Source organism: Camelus ferus, chromosome 16 (assembly GCF_009834535.1).
Source record: "Camelus ferus isolate YT-003-E chromosome 16, BCGSAC_Cfer_1.0, whole genome shotgun sequence".
NCBI classification, from domain to species: domain Eukaryota; kingdom Metazoa; phylum Chordata; class Mammalia; order Artiodactyla; family Camelidae; genus Camelus; species Camelus ferus.
Window position 1 is genome coordinate 15,100,476 of NC_045711.1, and position 19,789 is coordinate 15,120,264.

Sequence of the window (19,789 nt, forward strand, 5' to 3'; positions counted from 1 at the left end):
CTCTCCTAATAAAGTGGTTTGTTCCTCCACCGTGTCTGGTCCAGGCTTTGTGTTGCAGAGTCAAAATCGGTCATGAGGCGCCCGAGGGAGATGAGCCACAGACGTGGGAGCCCTGCCCTGGCGTCACTGCAGGCCCTCCGCCCAGCGCTCTGGTTCCGGCTGGTCCGGGGCCCAGCAGCACCGCATCACCCATGAGTCAGTCTGCATTCTAACAGGCTCCCCAGGTGGTCTGTAGGCACGCTGTGGTTTGAGAAACGTTACTCTGGATCGGGGGGTCACCAAATTTCTCTGTGAAGAGTCAGACGGTAAGCATTGTGGGCTTTGCAGGGAGTATTGTTTCTGTTGTGCCTGCTCAGCTCTGCTGCTGTGGCCCCCAAGGGCCACAGACAAAACATAAACAAACGGGTGTGGTCACGTTGCAGTAAGATTTCACTTACTACAACAGGCGGTGGGCCATATTTGCTGATCACTGCGCCAGAGGATAAGGGGAAGTTCACATGCAACATTTGACCTTCATTAATTCACACATCCACTCAACAAACGCTCATCTAACGTCTACTGGTGACTGAGGACAAGACTGCGAACAAGGTAGGCTGTTTCCTTGTATTTCTATCAGCCTTCAGATCATTTAAGAGGGGCCCACGGAGAAACCTTCCACCTAAAGCCTTTTAACCTAAAAGCTTCTCGATTTTCCTCTGTGGAACAGATTTTCACTGGATGCCCAAAGAATTCTACAGGTTCAATGAGTTTTAAAGGGCTCGGGGGGGGGGGGGGCTGTCTGTTAAGTCATCTGGGAGGGCTCAGCATTCCTTTTAGGATCGTTATTCCCACGTATCCTTGGACTATTTCTGGGTTGGTTACTGTGTAGAACAGTGGTTCTTAATCTTGAGCAGGCATCAGAAACCCCTCGAGGACTTGTTAAAACAAAGATGGCTGGACCCTACCCTTCAGGATACATGAGTCAGTAAGTCTTAAGAAACTGCCGATGCTGTGGGTCCAGGTTTAAAACAGAAAATCCCACCATCCTAAAAACCTCTGCTACAAGAATACAGAATCTAATGCCAATTTCACCATGATTTTCCTGCTGTCTACCCTGTGGGTCCTGCACCCCAGGAAGAAGGGCCTTATTCCTCATCTGGATGCCTATAAGGGAGTTAACAAATTCCTCTGGAATCCAGGAATTCCAGCTTGAGTTCTGTCTCTCCTCTCATCAAGCAGCAATGCCCTTCCCATTGACAGCCAACAACTTGCAGTTTCTTGCCTACAGTTCCTGCGTTTCCAGGGAGATGGCTCTGCCTCCTTGTTGGCATCATCCTTCCTGGTCCTCACGGAAAACAGTGAGGAGTGGGCAGAGGAGGACCAAGATGGAGGGAGGGTGGAAGTCTCACTGTACGAGAGCAGGGCACTCTGGGTCACGGAACTTTTGAAGACAAGGACAAGTGGACAGGTTAGATAGATGTGTTAATAAACCTCCAGACACACTACAAATTGGATCAATACTACTGACTTCTTCCTTGCACGCACAGACCAAATGAGATAAGGAAGATAACTTTACAACACCGGACACTTTGGCAAAAATGATGGTGTAAGTGGGACACCAGGAGAAAGGGGGGCAACTGGAGGCCCCAGAGCAAGCGGGGGGCGGGCATGGGCAGAGGACCCAGGAGCGCCCGGCCCTGGCACCGGGTCGGCGCTTCCCCCACACAGCTCAGCCGACGGGTGAGCGTGCAGGTTCCGACGGGCTCAACGGCCACTTCGGGGCGCCTGCGAGAACACACACCTGGGGTTAGTCAGGCACAAATGAGGCAGGGGGTGGCTACCAAGGTTACCGGAAACAAGGGACACCTGACGCTAGCTTGGCACCCGTACAGCGATCACGCGCGAGCTCCCCGGCCTCTGTGCCCCTCCCTGTGACAGGAGACCTGCTCTAGAGCCCCGGTTCCACAGGGCTGATCGAGGTCCTTCCCAGGAGCGGCAGACTCCTCCCAGAGAGCGCTCCTAACTAAAACGGGACCCCCCAAGGGCCCAAGGGAAGAGAGGCGCTGAAAAATGAAGACTTTTCTTTCTCCTGATGGAGAAGCAAGACAGTAAACCTGCGTGAAGTCCAGTGCAGAGGCCGAGGTGCCTCCGAGTCTAAAACAGAGTTCCAGTCTCTCCTGTCCAGTCCACGAGAAAGCGAGAGAACAGGGGTGTCTTCTGAGAGAGGCAGTTTCTCCAGATGGAGTCAAGCATTTCTAAGTGGACCAGGAGACAGAAATGGGCCGAGAGAGCCTGGCTACGGAAAGGGCTTCTTTCCCAAGTGGGATCTTTGATGTTTGTCCAGGCTGGAGCTCCAGCTGAAACTCTTCCCGCAGCGGGAACATTTATAGGGTTTCTCGCCTGTGTGAACCCTCTGATGTCTATTAAAGTTGGACCTTTGAATAAAACTCTTCTCGCAGATGAGACATTTATAGGGCTTCTCTCCCGTGTGGATCTTCTCATGGTGGCGCAGCCCCGAGAAGTCACTGAAGCCCTTCCCACAGTAGTCACATTTACAGGGCTTCTCTCCCGTGTGGACTCGCTGGTGCTTCACAAAGTTGGAACTCCGCAGAAAGGCTTTTTTGCAGGTGGGGCACTGAAAGTACGTCTCTCCGGTGTGGGTCCTCTGGTGAAAAACAAGCTGCGAATTCCTGTAGAAGGTCTTCCCACACTCCCGGCAGGTGGGGAGTCTCTGGGCCATGGGGGCTCTCGGCTGCACACGCGGGGAGGCCTCCCTCCTCTGCTCAGGCCAGGGCACAGACGGCTCTCCGGGGTGAGGACGCGGCAGGCGTGGACCCAGCTGCTTCCCAGGATTCCTGTCTTGAGGGGAGAGCTGGCCCCTGGTTCCCTCGCCCTGAAGGTTCTCCTGGGCCTCGGGGAGATTCTCACCTTCTCCAAAGCATTTCGACTCATCCTCACTGAAGAGGCCGCTCAGGGCAGCCTGGAAGGGTGGCTCTCCCGAGGCTTGAAGCGCCTGGTCCTTGTGGTTCTCCGAGTTTACGTTCTCTTTGTCATTCTCCTGCCTGTCCCCTGAAAGGAGGAGGAAGATGTGGAACAGCTCAGTCAGGGCTGTGCCCTATTTTCTAGCTCGTATGTCAAAGAAAGGGTCATCATAAAACACTGTTTCCCAAGAAGGCATCAGTGAGCAAAGAAGGAAAACACCATCCAGGCTGAGCCCCGGGCACCCAGCTCGTGGCGTCCAGGCTGTGACTCAGCTCTGGAGCCAAGGGCAGCGAGCACCGGCAGTTAGCGCCCGCGGAGGCCCCGCGGTGCGCGGCAAGCGCTGCTGAAGGCCCAGGGGACGCGCGGGATGTGAGAGGGCTGCGCTAAAAAAGTGCTGGTTTTCATCTGTTCACACAGAAAAGAGAAGTATGACCACCAAAGACGATCTGAAAAGTATGCGAAAGAAAACCAGATCGACCTCAGTCATACCGACAGCTCCGAATACGCGTTTCCTTCCAGTCTTTCCTTTGTACGTGTGTCTGTCTATGCGATTCATCAATGTCACATGGATTCTCCCTCCCACAATTCCTGAAATGCACTAATGTGTCACTTTACTGTGGCTGTGAAGCACGGCGAGGCCGCAGGGCCGAAGTGAAGCCCTCAGTCTGCACTTAAACTGGCGTTCACTTGTGCCTCATTAACTCACGTAACAGTTAGATGTTGTTTTTCTCCTCATAACTTAGGTTGTTTGCTTATTACTACTTAATGATGCATGTAGTAAAGATTTTCATTTTAGTGGCAGAATTTATCTTCAGCTTTTATAAAATACATTATTCCTGTAGCTCTAAAGAAGCTGTTTGCCTTTCTCCTATATTAGTGTCTTTCACATTATCAGCTGCAGCCCCAGGAATCTGCTAGAGAACCATTCCCCGAGCCTTAGAACATGTTCTTCTCAAATGGCAAAGGTACTTCCTCTTGTCTTAAAGAAGCTTTTATAAATATCATTTTAAAGAGCTGAATAATGGCCCATCGTGGAGATGTCGCCATGAACACAATAATATTTGTAAATGCATAATTTATTTAAGAGTTCTCCTACTGTGGGAATCTAAGTTGTTTATTTTGCTGTTGTAGATAATGATGTGATAAGCATTTTTCTTCACAAATTCTTCCCACGTTTTTGATCAGTACCTTAAAGGAGGTTCCTCAGAGTAGAATTACTGTGCCAGCAGGCAGGAACGGTGTTACTAAGGCTGTTGACACCTGCTGGCAAATTGATTTCCGGAATGACTGCGCCACCCTCTGGCGTGGGAGGCTGAGCAGAGGGCGGGCGCGTGGCTGGGACTTAGTACTCGGTGGCGCAGGTATCTGCCACTGAGACTGGTGAATGACGGTGTTCCATGGGTATAAATTTTAATTCTTCAGTTATTAATCAAGTATTTTTTCACCTTTATGAGTTATTTTTCTTACTCCAAGACTGCTGTCCGTTTTATTTTACTGGGAAAGTCACTTTTCTCTTACCAACTTGCATTAACTCCTTCTCTATTAAGAAAAATAATCACTTATCTGTCGTGTTCATAAAAAGAATTTTTCACCGTTTAGTTACTACTTTAATTTTGTTTGGGGTTGTTTTTATGTATAGAAGCTGTGGTTCCTTTCTTTTTTTTTTTTTAACATTTTTTATTGATTTATAATCATTTTACAATGTCGTGTCAAATTCCAGCGTAGAGCACAATTTTTCAGTTATACATGAACATATATATATTCATTGCCACATTTTTTTCTCTGAGCTACCACAAGATCCTGTGTGTATTTCCCTGTGCTGCACAGTATAGTCTTGTTTATTCTACAGTTTTGAAATCCCGTCTGCCCTTTTCTTTTTAAACACACTGTTCAAGGGCCAACTGTGTATACTTGTTCAGTCCTTCGGGATTTTGATTAGAAGTACGGGTGTAAGGCTTTTGGAGGCTCACTGCCCTGCTGACCTGCTCTGACTATGAGCTATTCTTCCATATGGTCAAACAAAACAGCATGTCCACTCTCTCCTGGGACTGCCGCCCCTGGTCTGAGCCCCGATCCGGCAGAGGGCTACCGTGTGCGCCTTCCAGACCAGACCGGTCCCTCCCCATCTTGTTACTACGCCCCGTCCCTGCACACCTGGACTCCTGCACCCGCCTCCCCCAGGGTCGCTCCCAAGCGTCCCACGCCTGCCACTTCCTCGGCCTGTCCCTCAGATCCTCTCTCAGGAACCTAGAGCAGCATTTCTTTGCCTTATCGAGGCGGGCTGGCTTCATACACTCTCCACAGTCTGGCTCAAGGTAAGATCTGATGGGACCATGGTCAGCAGCAGGGAATGAAGGAAAAGAAAAAGAAAAAAAGGGGAAAAATAAGACTGAGTGGTCACAGGGAGAGTCAGTGAGCTGGACACACAAATAACCCCCTGCTGCGCGGGAATCCCTTACCTTCCTCTCACTCCTGCTGTGAGCCTAACACTGCTCCAAAAAATAAACCCCATTAAAACAAAAAGCTTATGGCAACAACCTCTAAAGCAGCATTTTCAAACTTTTTTTGTCTGCTACACATGGTAAGAAATAATTTTATACTGGAATGCAGTGCAGACGCACAGATACAGAATAAAAATTTCCTGAAATGCTACCCACCTTGACAGCTGATAGTTGATATTTGCATTCTGATATTTTCTGTTCAATATTATCATTTTGCTTTTTAAAATGCTGGTTGAAACCCTGTAAAATATTTTCACAACCTGCTAATTGGTCATGAAATGCAGTTTGAAAAATACCGCTCCAGAGGCACCCTTGTGAAATAGTATTATGATAAATATATTGCTTAAAATTGATGCTTGCTCTGTGTATATGAGCAAAGAAAAATAATTAATCCCCTCAGACCCCACTGGGGAGAAAGAGTGGCTTGTCGCACAGCTCCCACCCTCGGTCTTCTCCTCCTCCGTGGCGCTGGGGTCCTCTGTAGACGTGAAAGTGCGTGTGTGTGTGTCTGGGTGTGCAAGGAGGCAGGGGTGACGGCTGATTTCACATGGCTGCGATGTTTTTGGAAGAGTGCAGAAGGCAAAGGGCGCCTGCTATTTTACAACAGAACAACTTTCCTAGCTCTTAGCACCAGTCTTCAAATACGCGATTTGTATGAAGTATCTGTTGTTGCTGCTGTGTAAGGAAAGTTAGGTGCATGGAGATGAGCTAAAAAGTGCTTTCCTGTCGGTCTTGTTTATTCTGTTGAGGGTGGGCTGGTTCCCGTTCACCATAACCAGAGAAAGGAAAGTCTAGTTACCATGAACCTTCTTGTCAGGAGGGACAACAGCCCTGTTAGACCATCTTTTTTTATAATGGGACTCGAGCCGTATCTGTATGGGTCTCAGTCGTACTAATCTTAATTCCCGCTGAGAAGGAGGGCCGTCACAGCAGGCAGGAGTGAAGGCAGCAGATCCGATGTGGGGGCTTTCTTCCATGACTGAGTACATGTGTCAACAGCCTGACAGCCAGCGACAAGGAGACCCAACCTCGGTACTCAGACTGGACTGGCCAGACCATGGCTCGTTATAACCGATGTCACAGAAACCAAGTCCCAGTATCTCCCCTGCCACCTGCAGTCCAACGACGGGAGGTCAGGAGCGGCTCTGGACCCACAGGGGGTCACTCACCTGTGCAGGTGGGTCTTGGGATCTTCTCGCCGACACGCAGGTGCGGTCCTGCCAGCTCTTCCCCGTAGGCGGTTGGAGGAGTCAGGTCAGGCTCAGAACTGGAAATGCCTGGGAGAGAGAGAGAGAGAATACGTGCGCCTGGATGAATGGGAGGACTGGGGACCACACTGGGTTTTTCAAAGGAGTGCCCTGAGCATCGGGGAGATATGAACGCTCTGGAGACCACGCAGGCAGCTCATCTCACAGGGGTGTGTGGCGCTTCTAAGATGCCGGTGCCCACAAGGTGACCAGGAGATGAAGTGAAGGCCACAGAACGGAGACTCTGGGCAGCTGGAGTCAGACCACCCGGCAGGCTGGTGCCAGGGTCGTGAACTGGGACCTCGCCAACGGTCAGCAGGGACTGGGTTAGCAGAAAAGAGTGTGCACTCGGTCAGATCACCCATGGTAACTGAGTTCACTGAAATTCAGCACTTATGAGCAGGGGACCGGATCTGATGCTCACTTTAATCATCTTAAAAAAATTGGAAGACCATTACCGAGCCCACAGGTTAAAGGAGTTACTGTGTGTAAGGAGCCATAGCACCTTCGGGCGCACAGAATACTTACAGCACAAGGGAGTTCTCACTGTAACTCTGCTGTCTCCAACTCGCCCCTACTCTCCAACCCTGCCGCTAGTGATGTCCTTCACCCAGGGGACGTCAAGGAGGGCGGCTGTCTCTGAGAGCACGCAGAAGGCGTTCCACCGTCTTCCCACCCCTTCCATCGGGCTGGCCCACACCCTCACCTGAGACCATTTTCCCGTAGGTCTCCAGCATGAGATCCCAGTATTGCTCCTTCTGAGTGGAATCCAGGTGTCTCCACTGCTCCTAGAAAAAGATACAATGTCGTGAGTCTAGTGAAGGTTTTGGAACCCCCCTCCCCTGCCTGTAGGAGGCTGAGAAGAAAGGAATGGGCCTTGGACCCTGGTCACCAGACGACCTGAGAAACCAGGGGAAGTGGCTCAAGGGGAGAAGCCAAGGAGAAAGCTGCAGTCCCGACCTCAGCATTTCTTGCCGCGGTCAGAAAACATTTAGGTTTTAAGCTCCAATTGTTTTTTTTTTTTTTTCAGTTGTGTTTTGAGAGTAGAGAACAGAGAGAAGGCAGGAGCCCGCTCTCCACTGTCCATCCTTCTGTCTAACTTCCAGTGCTTAGAGGAGAGGTCTCTGAGCAGTAGGAGCCTGACATCCCTGTATGTCATTAAAATCTGGAAACTCAAGAGGGAAAGGAAAGAAATTAAGAAAGGGATTTGTTGGAAAAGCAAGTGCAAATCAGCACAAAGAAGGGAAGAGTCCAGAATGAAGCCAGAACGAGGACCAGCGGACTCAGGGCAGAGAGGCTGCGGCCGCACGTGCTCAGAGCCTCCCGACAGCTCTGAGTTTTCAGGTCTAACAGCAGATCGGTTTTCCTCCCAGTGGGCAGGAACGTGATGGCGTCTCCACAGCAGGGTGTCCCTCAGTTACGCCCAAAACGTGCCCTTCCTACGCCATGGAAGTGAGGCTGGAGACAAAACTGGGAAGGCCGTCTGACTTGGGTCAACTTTGGTGAATTCAAATCTCAGCCTCCCTCACCACCAGGGCACCGACTGCCAGAACCTGGGTGTGTACAGCAGACTGACCACCAGCACTGTCCCCGGAGTCAGACACACCGGGATTCAAGTCCCCGCTCTGCCACTGTCCAGCCACGTGATCCTGAGCAAGTTACTTAACCTTCCCGGGCCTCCGCCCTCACCTGATGATACTACTGAACTCAAGAACCTGTCAGGAGGTTCAACAGAAATAACGCAATTCATCTGTCTTCACAGCACCCTGTACTTTTCACTCGTAGCATTCCTCACAGTTCACTCAGTATTTCTGTATGTGTACACACACACACACACACACATACACAGGGATGTAATGAAGAGCTGCCTCCACTGGCACCTGAGCACCAGGAGGAAAGGACTCTCCACTGCTCTTCCTCAGTCCCCAGGGCCCTGCCCAGGACAGAGCAGGCACTCATACATGTCGTCGGGCTGACATAAAGCCCTTAGCTAATACGTCACCAGTAGGTGGCACATGGCCTCGCTGTGACTCTGGCTGTAACTGCCGTGGGTGCCACGTGCAGTCTGTGGGATCTCAGTCTCCCATCCCGCCCCACGGGCTCACGGAGAGAGTTAAGGGACCCTGCAGGAACCCCAAAGCTGACAGCCATCCATTACGTCACTGAACGGGCAGCCAGGCCACAGGGAGCAGGAATGGGGGGAGGAAGGGACGAGACATCGTCCTGTCACCACCAGGGCACCACGGGAGCCAGGCCCATCCTATACGGATCTGCACATGGTACATCAAAGGGCAGGGTGGGGTGGGGGCCTGAATGAGAAGGGAGACACCAAGGTCTTCAATTACCAGATACTAAGCTAAAAAAAAAAAAAGAAGAAGAAGAAGAAAAGGAGGAGTTAAATTTTTCAGGGTGAAAAAAGTGAAAAGGTGGAAAGTGACTTTTATATGTTTACTTACTAATTATAACCACATTGTTAATACAGATTTTAATTTTGAAATATATTTTTAAAGTAGGAATTTTTAGCAGCTTATTTTGTTAGTCTTCAGTGAATGAAGCTACCTCAACAACCTCCTGGAAACAACCAGCTTGAGCAGACATTTCTGACCCCAGGCAGCCTCAGCCCTCCGGGTCAGATCGCCCAGCCCTCGCTTCAGCGCCAGCAGAGAAAGACTGGGTGAGCCAAGCGCCATGATGCCTGCCCAGTGGCCTGGCGGCTGGATGCAGGGCCAAGGCCACGAGCGCCAAAATACCAGCCACCTAGTACGGCCCAAGGCAGGAACGAGCAGAGCCACCACAGCCCCCTGGGGACACGATCAGCCCTTTCAACCACCACAAACAATGAGTCTCTGGACAGCGTGCTGCCAGCTAGAAGCCACGCACACTCACTCCTGGAGCTGCCAAGAAGCCGGGGTGTGTGACTGAAACCCTTTACCTAAAAGGCAGGACACCAGCTACAGCCAGCATCCCTTTCTCTCGTGTTTCTCACAGGAGGAAAAAAATCTAAATTCCTATTCTGGAAGGACAACTAGGAGGCTGGATGGGGAAATCATCTCAATTTTATGTGGAAACAGCACCATCTTGTGGGCAGTTGGGGACACTGCCACCACTGGGTTCCTTTCCCAAGGTCTGAAAACACAGGAAGGGGAGCAGGAGTCTGGGGAGAGTCTCCGGCTCCGTCGCGGGAGCACGAGCGCCCTGGGCCCTCACGCCCTGCGCCGTCCGCCGGCTGCCTGACTTAGGACATGATGCTGTGTATTCAAAAATCCCCTTCACTCACACAAGGCTCCATCAAACACCAAGGTCCTTCTGATGCAAATAGTGGTTGGTAGGTTTGGGGAGGGATATGGGCACTGAGTGCGGATGGTTTTTGTTTGTTTGGGTTGAGTGACTATTAATCAGTTATCGGCAATATACAGGGAACTGATTTATATATTACATACATGTATACATACGTGCGTGTGTGTGTGTGTGTGTGAGAGGGAGACAGAGAGAGAGACAGAGAGCACGTGCGCGCATCTGGACTCTTCTGACGTGAAGCTTCCCAGAGCAGGTCCCAGTCGACGGCGTTACAGGACGCACAGGTAATGTCTAACCCTGCTGGCTAAACTACGTTGAGAAATCATACATACCTGTCACAGGGATACCCTGTATTTACTACAGAAGTAACAATAACCCTCCATGTCGGCTTGAAATATTTGACAGAATACCTAAGTCTTTTCCACCAGGTAACCTCCTGCCTAACCGCTTGGTTTCTGAGGACCTCGAAAGCAGGAAGGAGGACCCCCTTGAGTCACTGAAGAGGCCTCTCCCTCCCCTCCCCTCCCCACCCTGTGCCCCGGGCGGGGGGGAAACTGCGAAGCTGCCCTCTGGCCCCTAAATGTCTGAGGCTGGAAAGCTGAAGCTGGGCCTGGCTTCACACCGCATGCAGCACACCTACACCAGCCCCCTGCCCTCACCTTCACCCTAAAGTACCTGATGAGGAAGGTACCAAGCAGAGTTCCCCGGATGTTTGGAACAATGTTTAAGGTGTCCAGGTGCCTGAAAACCTGCTTTGTCAAATGCAACTCGTCAGAGCTGTTCACTTCATAATCAAGATAAACCTGTTCCTGAGACTTCTGTTTGCAGCCAAGATGGATTAACAGGGACTGGATTTAACTTCCTGCTAAAGCAACTGAAAACGGGGACAAAATATACGAAACGAAGGTTTGCAGACATCACGTCAGGCAGAGCAGGCAGAGATCCCTGTGAGCCCTACGGCTGCCCAGACTTACTGCCTGGACAGGGCACCCAGAGCAGCACGGAGGGGCAGCCCCCCTGCGCTGAGCTGAGCTGAGCAGGACCCAGGGTCTGGGGAGGCCACGGGGCTAGAGTCAGCAGGCAGAAGACCGAAGTCAGGGAGCTACACCGAGAGCGAGTTTCGGGATGTGTGGAGGGTCCTCCTCAAGTCAAGGAAAGATCTCCCCCGGAGAAGCAGAAGGTATGGTCCCCAGGGCTCACACGGTACTGGAAATACTTCACATTTCCAGTAGCCAGAGTGGAAAACATTGTACATCAAGAAGTATCAGGTAGAGGATTTCCTCAGTACAGGGGAAAAGTTAGCCCTAGACTAAAGGCTTCTCTGGTGCCACAGAACAGTGTCCAAGTGACTTAACTGCACCCCAGAGCAGAGCTCAAGGACACTCACAGGAACGGGGAAACAAGCAGTCCACAGCAAAGTGCAGTTCACAGTTCCCGACACGAGTCAGGGTGACCAGGCACGCGAAGAAACGGGAGAGTACCTCTCACAATGAGATCAACCATCCTCGGAAACTGACTCAGAAGCGACACAGGTGATAAATTAGTACACAAGGACGTGAATGCAGATGCTGTAAACCTATTTCACATGTCAAGGAGCTGGAGGAGAGACTGAACTTGTTAAGTACAGACATGAGAGATATGATAAAGCCCAAATCCAAACGTCTAGAGATAAAAAATACACCTGAGGTGGAAAATACCCTAGACGGGGCTCACAGCAGATAAAACACTTTAGAAGAAAAGATGAGTGAACTTGAAGACATGAAAAAAGAGACTGTACAAAATAAAACAGACTAAGAAAAGAGACTGTATAAAATAAAACAGACTAAAACAGAGCATCAGGAAGCTGTGGGACAACCTGAGGGGCCCTGACACGTACAGACACATGAGGACGCCCACGCCCCACGCGTGTGTGGTCCTCACAGCTGCCAAGGAAGCAGAGAAGGCGGGGAGGCAGGAAAAGCAGTTGAAGACATTAGGGCCAAAACTTTTCCAAATTTGATGAAAACTGTAATCCGACAGATCCAAGAAGTTCAGTAGACCCCAAGAACAAGAAACATGAAGAAAATGACTCCAAGGCTCATCACAGTCAAAATGTTCCGTCAGTGACAAAGCACTAAAAGCAAGCAAGAAAAATACAGCATTTGCAAAAGAGCAAAGACGGGGTACAGACAGCATGATTCTGGTTTGAGTCGAATTCTAGGAAATACAAACTTCTGTAAGGTGACAGAAAGCAGGCGCAGAGCTGCCCCAGGACTGGGGGGAGTCGCGGGACAGCCGGGGGGCAACAGAACGGCAAAAGGAAGCCTTTGCGGGTGGCGGACACGCTCATCGTCGTGGCTGTGGTCACGGCTTCACGTGTGTGTACGTATCATGTCCCCAAACTGGCCAAACTGCACCCTCAACCACGCGCAGTTGACCGTCTGCCAGCCCCACCCCCAGAAGTCAGTTGGGGGAAGAGGACCTGCCTCACGTCAGATGTTAACTCCGACCTGAGAGGCCTAGACTGGGAGGTGAACTAGCAGTCTTTCCTTAGCACAACCCAGAGATAATAAAAGAGACAAGACTGCTTCATCCAGAAACTTCTTCGAGGGCCCAGATTCTATTATTCAAGGTGACAATTAGGAAACATTCTGCCTAATCGAATCTCAGGGTTCACTCCACACGTATCCCTGATCCTTCCTGTCTCCTCCACCTCGGAGAACGCTTCCCCCTTCAACCCCCCAACCGCTGACACCGGCAAAGCGCGGTTCTGGCCTGAGAGAAGTGGGGAACCAGCTCACCTGAGGTGCTGTTTGGAGGAGGGAGGCTCCGAAGTCCTGGTCTCCCAGGAGCCTTTCCTTGGGGGGGGCCAGAGGCGGGGATGCAGGCGCTGCTGAGGGGAGGAACAGGAAGCCTGAAGAACCTAGATGTCCCCCAGCCACTCCCCAGAGGGCACAGACACAGCCCTGCCCACATGAGAACCACGACTTCAACACGTGTGTTTACCTAACGAGCTGCAGCTCCCTCCAACCTCCCAAACAGCCTCACCCACATTTCCTCCCACCTCCTTTCTCAGAACCAAAATCCAAAAGGTCTGGCCCTTTCATAATGTGGTGGTATTTGCAGACTTTGAATCTCTCAATCAGAGTGATTCCTGAAGGTCTACCCTGTTTCTGAACTTTCCAGAGATACCCCCACCTGCGTGGACTATCACCTCAGTTCCCGCTCAGGCCTCCCAGCCACCATCCCCCAGCTTCTCCAAGGCAGCACCGCACACGCCCCCACGGATAACCGGCCCGCACCTAGTTCCTGCTCCGCATCGCTCTCCTCTTTCACAATGCAGCTCAGCGGCTCCCTGGGCCCGGAGGGTGCGTTCTGAAGGCCCAGCTCCTGAGGCACCTCGAGGTGGGGGTCCACTGCCCGCACCGGGCAGCCGGCAGACTCCACCTTCTCTGCTAGGCTCTCCTGTCCCAGGACCTGGATGCGGATCTGGAGACCACACCGTACGAATTACTCACTGAAAGGTCCAGAGTGAGCACTTCTGAAAGACCCACAGCCCAACTTCCGGAACCTGTCACAAGGCAGTGCTCAGGGACGGGGAGCAGGGAAAGGAAAGCCACGTGTTTACTTCTGGCCCAGCAGGAACCAGTGAGGGACACATCCAGAGCCAAGGCCTGAACCGGGCTTGGGAGACCTTCGAGAGACCAGCAACTAACGCTGTCTACTGGACGGTCTCCACCAATTAAAGCGCAGACGTCTTTGGAACAACTTCTCAAACATTCTAGTCTAAAAATGGAATGGGCTAGGAGACTTGATTTTCAATCCCTAATGGCTAAAAAGTGTTGAGGGTCACAGAGAGTCTCAGAATTAGGTGACGTGTGGGGACACACTGAGGTGGTACAATAAGGAATTCATATTTGGTCTTTGTCCTGCATTCCTGGCCCAGAGCGCCTCAGACCCTTGCAATTTCCTGAAGCCCAGGAGCGACGGGGCGATCTCTGTTATTCATAATAAGCCCGTTTCAGCCAGACCTGAGTTTATGCTGATGACGTGGCTCTTGGTGGCCCTGGACAGTCTCAGGATGGAGGCTGGTCACCAGAGGAACTAATCAGGTGATCAAAAGGCTGGACCTTTCAGCCACAGCCCTTGACCTCTGGGGAAGAGAGAGGGGCTGGAGATTTTCAGTCACTAATGGCCAATGATTAATCAATCATGCCTAAGTAATGAAGCCTCCATAATAACTCCTAAATTGTGGGGTTTGGGGAGCTTCAGAGCTGGTGAATCACAGAAGTGCCAGGAGGACGGGGTGCCCAGAAGAGGACCTGGGAGCCAGCTAGAGTCAGTGTCATAACTGAACCGAATCGTCGGACACCAGCTTGGGATCAGAGAATTGGAGAGTTGGTGGTTGATGTGGAAAACCCCACATACTTGGTGCCAGACAAAGGCAGCACCCCTGCTAAGACCCCAGAGGAGCCCTGTGCTCCGCTCGCAGATCATCGCGCGCTCTACTTACCCACTGCCACAGCCTCTGGGGGTCTCCCCTCAGGCTCTCCACAAGGGTCACCGCCTCCTCCCCACTGCCGGGATGCTGCTTCCGCACCCACGTCTGGATCTCGGCGGGCAGGATGGTCAGGAACTGCTCCAACATCAGGATCTCCAGGATCTGCTCCTTGGTGTGAACCTCCGGCTGCAGCCACTGGAAACAGAGCTTCCGCAGCTGCCTCAGGGTTTCCTGGGGCCCAGACATCACCTGGTAAGGAAACTGCCTGAACAGCTGGCGTGCAGTCTCAGGGCTGGAGGCCTCCCCTTGAGGGGTGGCGTCTGTTCCAGAGAACAGGGCGTCCTCGGCCTTTGCGGGTGGTGGCAGCAGGAGTCGGGCCTGCCCCAGCTCGATGGGCATCGTCTGGCTTGGCAAGTCCTTTCAGGTGTCGTGCTTCTGGGATAGAGTCGTCCGTGGGAGAACCAGGTCTTCACAGAGCCTCTCACGGGGACACAAGAGGGAGTAAGCGTGACTGCTGGCCAGAGGAGACGGACACTTTCAGACAACACTCACGGGCCCCACTTGGGATGCCTGGGAGCCAACCGTGGGTCTTCTGAAATCAGTGGACACACTATTCTGTTTTGACAGATGGGAAACTTGAAGCCACAAAGCAAATTGCTAACACCACGTCTAAACTGTCACCATCACCCGTGAGTCCTTGGCCAAGGACTGGACCGCAAACGCATCTCAGCAGGATGAAACGTCCAAGGTTTAACAGAGAGCAGCTGCTACCAGGTTAAGAGCAAAAGAGGGATACAAAAGGCCAATCAGGGACGAGGGACATCTGCGGTTTTGACCACTGACAGTAGAGAGACTTTATGAACATTCAAGGCATCCTGAGATACCAGAAAGGCCACATGTTAGGAGTAAAGACCACACTCTAGAGTAAGACCTACTCTAAACCTGCCCTAAATAAACCTAAAGCCAGGCTTCAACAAGATCCACAGAGGAGACCCAGTCTACTGGGCTATTCTGAGCCAGTTAGAATTGGGGAAACACCCTGGGCTTTCTGAAGATCTGCCCTAAAACTGAGCCAACACAAGTCAGAGGTAATCAGGCAGTAACTGAACTGCCTGCTAGAACAAAAATCAACACTCTTCAGAGGAAGACAACAGAATTCTTAGCATCTACAACGTGCCATCCACAATATCCAGGATATAATCCAAAAATATGAGACATACAAAGAAACAGGAAAATGTGACTCAAAATCAAGGAACAAAGCAGTCAAGAGAAACCCCAGATGGCCTGAGAACCTAAAAATAATATAGCTTTAATGACAAGAGATAGTGACTTTCCATAGAGAAACAGAAATTATAAAAAGAACCAAATGCAAATTCTAGAGAAAGAACAATCAACCCAATTCCACATCCAACAAAAAAACCTTTCAAAGAAATAATGACATTTTTCAGAAAATAAGCTAAGAGAAATTTTCACCAGTGACTTTTGTACTACAAAAATTGCTGAAGGACATTCTTCCAGTTGAAGGGAAACTCAGATCGACAGAAAGGAATGAAGATCTCCAAAAAAGGTAAACATAGAGTGAATAAATATAATATTATGTTTTTATTTATTCTAACTTCCTTACAAGGCAACTGACTGTGAAAGCAAAAATAGCAATAGTGTGAGCAGAACATAAGTAGAAGTAAAAGGTAAAAAAATAGCACACAGGAGGGAGTAAATGGAATTAATCTGTTGTTAGGTCATTACATTTATGAACCGCTAATTGAGAAAAAGAAAATGGGAAGTGAGAAGCAGTGTCAGGTGAAGTGACAAGTAGGAAATGTAAAGGTGCTAAGTGAGGGGCAGGAAATGAGAAATATGAATTGTGAATTATAATGTGGTATAATATTAAAGTATACTCTGATAAGTTAAACTTTGATAATTTAAGGATGCATACTGCTAGCTATAAAAATATTATACAGAGAGGTACAGCAAAAAGCCAAAAAAGGGAATACTAAAAAACAGTCTGTAATATGATAAGAAAGGATCAAGAGAAGAATGAAAACAAGAAAGATCAATATGGGAAAAAAGACAATATGGTAGACTAGTATTCAACCATATCAATAAATACATTAAATGTAAGTGGACTAAACACTTGAACTATACGTTAGAGATTGTCAGATTTAAAAAAGACCCAACCATATGCCGTCTACAAGAGACATTTTATATACAAAGACACAGATAGTCTGGAAATAAAATGGTAGGAAAAAGACATTCCATGCAAATAGCAAACACGTGAAAGCTGGTATGGCTTTTTTAGTATCTCATCAAGAGACTTCAAGACAGGGAGAAAAAGAGGGACATTTCATTATAATAAATGGGTCAAATCATCTAGAACACAAAATAACACTAAATGTGTAAGGCCCTAATAGCAGATCTGAAGGGACAAATCTTCGATCACAGTTGTAGATTTTAACACCTTTCTCTCAGTAACTGATAGAAAAAATAGACACACACACACACAAAAAATCAGTAAGGATATAGAAAATCTGAATGACACTATCAACCAATTTGATCTAATTGACGTTTAGACCCACCAATTGCTGAATACACATTCAAGTACATATGACACATTCACCAAAACAAGCCATATGCATAATTAAGTTCCTAACCAGTGGAATCTTAAAGTATAGATTCTCTGACCACAGTGAAATTACATTGGAAATCAATCAACAGTACGATACCTAGAAAAATCCCAATATATGGAAATTGTTAAGTAACAATATTAAATAACCTACGCTCAAACAGACAAACAAATAAAAACCACAGAGGAAATTAAAATATATTTACGTACTGAGTGATAATGAAAACACAGCAAAACTTGTAGGCAACTGCTAAAGCACTGCTTAGAGAGAAATGTATTGCTTTAAATAAATGTTAAAAATTTTAATAAAGATACATGTATCCTTCACTATCTAGATCTATTTGGCTCCTAAGTTTCAAATAACAGGTAGCAAGATTTCAGATAGCAAAAGACTTCCTCAGATTTACTTGTTTCCTGAATTAAGGCAGGAAGCAGTTCAGATAACCCTTAGGGAAAGTACTTTTAGGGAAAACTATAGATCTTATAAAATATTTAAATCCGATTCCAGCAATTAAACTCTCACATAATTATAGGAAAAATGCCTCAATTATTCATAATTAAATTACTTTATAGATGGTTTGTAGGTTGATATCTCAATGACTTCATAAGAATCTGCTGCAGTTATCAAAAAAATTTAGTTATCCCAAAGGTATAGTTGTTATTAAAGCTGTAACAAATTAGAATGAATTTTAAAATAACATCTAGGTAAGGATACTTACTATACACTCGTATATAAGTAACCATTTGCAGAGCACCTACTACTGAAAAGACTGTCTCCTTAATCAAACCTTAGTGAAGCTCCTGCGTCATCTTTTTGACTAGGACTGGCCCTTGGACTCTGTCCTTGGCCCTTCCAGTCCCGTTTAGCAAGAAACTTGCCGAGTCCAGTTCAGGGAAAATCCCCTACCTTTAATATCTGATCAAAGTCAACATCCCTTGGTATGTGACTACCCTTGGTATTTGATCAAATTCCTTATCACCCTGGCCTGCCTTCAACAAAACTCCTGTCAAGTTGGCTTACCCAGAATCCCCCCTCAACCCAGATGTTTCCTCTTAGTAGTTTCCCATCCACTGACACCCGCCCCTACCTTGGCTATAAATCCCCACTTGTCCTTGTTGTATTCAATCTCTTTCCAATACCTCAAAACCCTATAGTAGTCCCTTTGAATAATGTCTGCCTCCCCGTTTTAAACGAGTGTCTAAACTTTTTAACACTGACTGCATCGGCTCCATATTGGGCCCAGTTCAAGTCATTTCTAACCCTCACAATTACCCTGTATTACAATTTACAGGTGGGAAACCTCTGAAGCTCTTGGTGGCAGCCAAATTCAAACCCAGGAAGCTCTCCACGTCTTTACTTTGGGGAAGAGAGCTGCAAGCGTTTGACAATTTGTGGGGACGGATTTGGGGGCTGTCACAAACGCCTGGAGGGGAGGAGGAGCTACAGGCATTTAGCACCGCAGAGGCCAGGGAGGGGACGAAGCCCTGCCAGGCGCCGCGCGGTGCTGCCCACGCTCTTCTCCACCCTCCGCCCACGCGGCCGAGAGCACCCTGGGAGAGACGGACCCGGGCATCAGCCCATCCGGGTTCCCTCTGGCCCAGGCTCATTTCCAGCCTGTGCGGGAAGGCAGGAGGGAGGGGCCCTTTTCGGGCCCAGTCCAGAGACGTGGCCAAGGAGTCCGGCGGGACCCAGAGGCTCAGGGACGCAGAGCTGGGTCCAGGGTACCGAGTCTCCACGACCCTAAAGTCCACTCACAGCCCTGCCGCCCCTCCCCCGCACTCGCCGCGTCCCGCACGCGCTCCCAGGCCCTCGGGCGTGCGTCCGCCGGCCCGACCGCCGCTCCCCGAGGCCCGGCCGAGTCTGGCGTGGACGCGGGCGGCGCCACGGCCGACCCCGGGCGGCCGCGGCCAGGCCTGTCCAGCCCGCGCGCGCTCACCTCGGCCCGCGGCGCCGGCTCCGGGCGCACTTCCGGGAGACGCGCGGCTACGCGCGCCTCTGGCGGCCGGCGGGGCGGGGTTCGGGGCGGGGCGGGGGCGGGGCTGAGGCGCAGGCTCCGGTTGGCCACCAGAGCCGCGTCGCCCCGCTCCTCGCGTCTCCGCGGGGCCGAGGCCGTTTTGCGTCTCCTGCAGCGTCCGGTTCCGCAGTTGGCTGCAGCTTCGTGCGTGTGTTCGTTGATGTCTCACCAGACAGACGTTTAATGAGCCCCTGGTTTGGGCCAGGCATAGGCCAAGCACTGCGAGGGCTGCAGAGGTCATTCCCTTGTCTTTCCCAGACCCTTCTGCCGGGTCTCACACCCAAAGCTGAAGCCCTCGGCCCTTACCCCGGTTCTTACCCGGGGTCTCTCTCATCCTGGCGCTTCTTACCTCACTTGGCCTGCCAGGGGCATTTGACCCGACCTTGCTCTGTCTCTCTTCTCCAGCTCTTACCTATTCTGCATTTCCTGGGCGCCCTCCTTCCGCTTCTCCCCTTTCGGTGTTGGTGTTCAGTGGGGCGCCATCCTCTCTTCCCACCTTGTCCCTTGTCTGTCTCCCTCCACCCTCTCTCCCCGCCTCCTTACTCACTCCTTCAACACGGACTTCTTCCTTGCCTCCTTCCTCTCCTTCTTGCCTTTCCCACATGCCAACGATGGCCACGTCCAGTGATTTTACAGCTGTATCCATCTCTGGGACACCTCCCCTC

General features: G+C 50.3%; 1 protein-coding gene across 2 annotated transcripts; it reads right to left on the reverse strand.

Annotated features, from left to right (window-relative positions):
• Nucleotides 1–1,444: 1,444 nt before the first annotated feature.
• ZNF18 (zinc finger protein 18) lies at nt 1,445–19,071 on the reverse strand. Of its 2 annotated transcripts, none has more exons than XM_014556441.2 (6): nt 14,499–19,071; nt 13,288–13,474; nt 12,787–12,875; nt 7,416–7,497; nt 6,632–6,739; nt 1,445–3,048 (listed from the first exon to the last, which is right to left on the reverse strand). In XM_014556441.2, exons 1-6 carry the CDS (start codon nt 14,883–14,885, stop codon nt 2,276–2,278), a joined length of 1,626 nt encoding a protein of 541 aa, XP_014411927.2. In that variant the 5' UTR covers nt 14,886–19,071; the 3' UTR covers nt 1,445–2,275. The 2 variants fall into 2 exon arrangements, with proteins under 2 accessions (XP_014411927.2, XP_014411926.2); XM_014556440.2 differs by having other exon boundaries at nt 12,787–12,878; nt 14,499–19,070.
• Between the last annotated feature and the right edge of the window lie 718 nt (nt 19,072–19,789).